This window comes from Gigantopelta aegis, unplaced genomic scaffold (assembly GCF_016097555.1).
Source record: "Gigantopelta aegis isolate Gae_Host unplaced genomic scaffold, Gae_host_genome ctg7133_pilon_pilon, whole genome shotgun sequence".
In the NCBI taxonomy this organism is placed as follows: Eukaryota; Metazoa; Mollusca; class Gastropoda; order Neomphalida; family Peltospiridae; genus Gigantopelta; species Gigantopelta aegis.
Genome location: NW_024535581.1, coordinates 105 through 5,000, shown reverse-complemented (window position 1 = coordinate 5,000; position 4,896 = coordinate 105). Strand labels below are relative to the sequence as shown.

At 32.0% G+C, this 4,896-nt stretch overlaps 1 protein-coding gene across 1 annotated transcript in view; it reads right to left on the bottom strand.

The window, feature by feature from the left end:
- LOC121366784 (beta-1,3-galactosyl-O-glycosyl-glycoprotein beta-1,6-N-acetylglucosaminyltransferase-like) overlaps positions 1-689 on the bottom strand; it is a gene marked incomplete at both ends in the record, with an annotated part of 6,781 nt that extends 6,092 nt beyond the window's left edge. The window contains one exon of the mRNA XM_041491096.1: positions 463-689. Coding sequence (XP_041347030.1) covers positions 463-689 — 227 coding nt within the window. The remainder of the gene's footprint in view (positions 1-462) is intronic.
- Positions 690-4,896: the final 4,207 nt, after the last annotated feature.

The following is a 4,896-nucleotide window of genomic DNA, read 5'->3' as shown; positions in this document are numbered from 1 at the left end:
CCCATTTTGGGGGTAATTTCAGTAGCGCCCCCTATTTACTCCCGCACTAAATTTACTTAAGAACTGGGTTCCTGTGGTCAGTTGGAGTCGATCTACACATCAACCACCTTAAACCTTTTGGAACTCTCGTAACAATTAAATCTCACTTGGCTCCCACACTAATAGATTAAGACATGACGGGAACCAGTCAAGTATTTTTGAGCGCTCTACCTCCGGACGTCCACGATCTCTTGTTACCCTGTATATATTTTATTTTATTTTATTTTATTTTAATTTTTAAAACAGTTTTATTAGGTTTTTTGTTTGTTTGTTTCTTCTTTTTTTTTGGTGGGGGGGGGGGGGGGAGGGGGTTGCGTCCAATGTACAACGAACACGTAACCATAGCTTGAAGTTCGCATTCGAACCAATTCGGATGTTTCCGTGAACAACTATTACGAAATACAAAACATTAAGCTACCAAACCTTTGTACGACCCCGGCACACCAAGTTGTGGGTTGTGGTTGAGAGTGCTGAAGTAGATCTCGTCCGGTATGCGTGTTTTCTTCACCCACTCAAGAAGGTCCTTGGAAGTCTGGTTGTGAAGAAGATAATCCACATATCCCCGACTCGCCACGATGTGTACCGACCCTTTTATAGGCCGGATGTTGTGCGGTGGTTTACCAGCGTTTTTCCAGCGTCTTTTAAGATACCTGAAAAAAGAAAGGAATGATAATTAAGAAAGAAAACAAAACAAAAAGATGTTTTAGAAAGCAATAATAAACTTCCTCTGGATGCCAGCTCCACAAATAATTTATTAAAGGCAGGTTTATGGGTGAAAATATACGATTAATCTATGATATAATGCAATATACTGAATACCATAAAATTCCAGGGATATTAGTGCTAGTGGATTTTGAGAAAGCTTTTGATTCAGTCTCCTGGCGTTTTATTGAACAATCTTTAGATATCTTTAACTTTAAATCTTCAATAAAAAAATTGGATACAAACGTTTTGTAATAACTCAGTGTCCAGAATATTACAAAATGGATTTTTATCACAGAGTTTTAATCTAGAAAGAGGATGTAGACAAGGTGATCCGCTATCCCTTTATATCTTCATAATATGCTCCGAAATATTAGCAATACTAATTAGAAACTCTAAAGACGTTAAAGGTATAGATATTGATGTGGAAAGTTATATTATATCTCAATATGTAGATGATACAACTTTTATTTTAGATGGATCACCTGAATCCATGTACAGTACATTAAAAATATTAGATATATATGCAGATGTTTTTGGCTTGAAAATAAACTATTCTAAGTATAAAATTATATGGATAGGAAGTAAAAAAATTTCAAAGGAGGTTTTCCATCCAGCAAAGTGGAAGCTACAATGGGGAGAAGAACACTTCACTTTATTAGGTGTACAATTTTCGCTTAACTTGGACGAAACGATTTTGCAAAATATTGAACCAAAAATACTTGAAATGAAAAACACGATAAAACAGTGGTTAATGAGAAAACTTACAGATATGGGCAGAATTTTTGTTGTAAAAACTCTCATTATTTCCAAAATAACACATTTATTAATTTCATTACCAAATCCATTACTAAAATTGCTAAAAGAAATAAACAAAATCATTTTTAATTTTATATGGGAAAATAAACCAGATAAAATCAAACGTGAAGTTTTAATGCAAGATTACCAGTTTGGGGGTATTAAAATGTTAGACGTTGTAAATTTTACAACAACACTGAAATGACTTGGATAAGAAGATTATTTCTATCACGATCCAACTGGACAACTCTCTTTCAATCTGTTACAGGCTTAACAACTAAACAATTAATAATATATGGGGATAATTGTATTCAAATTAAGAAAAGGAACATACATAATTTGTTTTGGAAAGATGTATTAAATAGCTGACTAATACTTCAGCAAAAACGCGGCTTTAATAATGATGATTTGTTAAGTTCTTATATTTGGTATAATAATAACATATTAATAGACAAAAAACAACAACAAAAAAACCCACCAACAACAATATTTTATAAACACTATATTGAAAAAGGTATATTATTTATACAAGATTTATTAGATGACTAAGGACGATACATGAACTTTGATACCTTCAAAGCAAAATATAACATAAGGTCAAATTTGTTAGAATATATCTCGTTATTAACGGCTGTCAAATCCTTTATGCGTGATATAATAAATACATATAACCAAACATTCAATTTAGACAAAAATCCAATATTTCCATCGAAAATTAAATTCTTTCTAAAAGACCAATTGGGAAGTAAAACCTTTTACAACTACTAAATAAATCATCTATAGTTCCTACATCACAAATGAAATATTGAGCGGAAGGGTGTGATTTTACCTCTTCATTATGGGCGAAATATATTATATTATAGTTTACCATTTTGCTCTTTAAAAGACCCAACACTGTTATGGTTTCAGTTCCAGATTTTACATAGAATTATACCAACAAATACCCTTTTACATAAAATAAAACTGATTGATTCTAGTATGTGTAACTTTTGTTCACATGAACCAGAAACAGTGCAGCATCTATTTTATGACTGTCCTAAAGTCGTTGAGTATTATAGAAAATGGTTATTACAACAGGTGATTATACCCAGTTGAATAGGAACACAGTCTTATTTGGAATTATAAATAGTAAACATATATTTGTAAACTGGTTAAATGTTAACGTAAAATAGTACATATACAAATCAAAATTACAAAAGAGTACACTAAATGAAACTGGTATCAACAATTTTATTAACGATAAGTTACAAATAGAAAAATACATATATTACAAAAGCTGTTTACATACAGAATTCGACGACAATTGGGGGACCATGGTTAAAAGTTCTAGAAGGCCACAACTGAGACACTTAATACTTTTGTTATGTGTATAATTTTGAGTATGACGCCAGTTTGGAAGTATATCTATAACTTCATTTTAAGTTTTCTCTTTTCAATCTTCTTTTTATTTCCATTTTTGCCACTGCTCCTTTTTTATATATTAGTATATTGTTTGTTATGTACTTTGTAAGGTAGTCAAATCAGGGCCCCAACCCTGACACTATCATAACATATTTCTGGGGCAATAAACTATTAAATTGGCAAAAAAGAAGAAGAAGAAAAAAAGAGAAAAAAGCAGAAAAGTATCCTGCAACCACCGTTTCTATTGACAGAATATGATGACGAATAAAGCAAAGTAATATCCTGTTACTAGCACACGCATATTTACTTACTTAATCCCCTTCGTGCTGAGAAGCCCATAAGGCTGTAACCAAACGCATAGCTACATTACAAAATCGCCCATATGACCTCTAGGTCATTGTACAATGTGTCTGAAATAACAGAAATAACAGCTTTCACTCTTAATTTTTATGGTATGCAGGATAAAGAGAATAACTAGTAAATAACGACGGATTGTTTCTAGGTCTGATGTTGGGTAAGTCCAATTTCAAAATAGGGTGCGATGTTTGTTACTCTCTTGGTTATCGTATTGATATTATGTTTTTATAGTTTAGTTATCAAAATAAACAATTAGTGATACATATCTAATTTAGCTTGTTTTGTTTGTAAGGGAAAACCTCTCCGCTTGTAGGAATATTTAAACAATTTAATAAACTGTATAGCTACACTCGGCTCTGTTTCGAAAGAGACAGAAGTTACAAGGATTTCCAATTACCCAATATCTGTGACCAATCTACGTCATAATCATGTAATTTTGTAGACGTTAATTTCGATAGATGTGTTTAAAAATGGTTTAAATAAATAATTTAAAAAAAAAATCACACAATACCTAAACTATATCAATGTTCAGACGCATAGTGATATATTGATGTAGTTCGCTGATATAGTGGCCGCAATTATTAAGTTATTGTGGCATTTCATCTTTCCACCTTTTTCTTTTTACATTTATATTTATCAATCAGGGTTTTTAGTGTAAATATGTGATCTGTTGTTCTAACTCCTTGCCTGAACCCAGCTTGACAGATATCAATTTGGTTGGTTTGTTGTAGGTAGTCTAGTCTACAATCAGTCAATCAATGGATCAGCATTCCGGAAGGTTGAATTTGATTAATGTTAACATCAAATTCGCAATTTAATATTTCATTTTGGAATATACAATGTATATCCGACTTAAAATGTGATGAATTTAATAAGTGTTTTAAAAACTTTCATGTTATTGGTCTCTCTGAGACATGGTTAGGAAACAAGAGTGCCTTTAATTGTACAGGATATTTTTCAATTTCCAATCCACGCAAACAGTTTGTGCAAGCATCCCGTGGTGGATTGGCTTTTTTTTTTAATGTAAAACAGGTTTAAAGCCTTTTGTTTCTTTTGTAGCATGTAGTGAATTTACATTATGGATTAGAATTAGTAAAGCGTTTTTATCGGTTGACAAAGATATATTTGTCTGCACTACTTATGTACCACCTGAAAATTCATCATATTGGAAAAATTTAACAACAGATCCCTTTAATGTCATAAGTAATGAAGTTTTAAAATATTCGCAGTATAGATCGATAATAATTGGCGGGGACTTTAACACTGCAACTGCTACCGAGTGTGGGTGTGTGAATAGTGATGGAGTTAATTTTCTTGAAAACATATATGTATCGTCAGATATTTTTTACTACCATAGAGACAAAAAGAAATAGCCGAGATAATATAACGAACAAATTTGGACAAACCCTCATATCATTAGCAATTGCATCAAAATTAATAAGTTTAAATGGTAGAACAGTTGGAGATCACTTGGGACAGTTTACATGCCACTCGTACAATGGTCATAGTGTTGTAGATTATGTTCTTTCATCTGAAGAACTCTATAGCCATGTGAACTATTTTAATATTAAACCACTTGCATGGACATCAGATCACTGT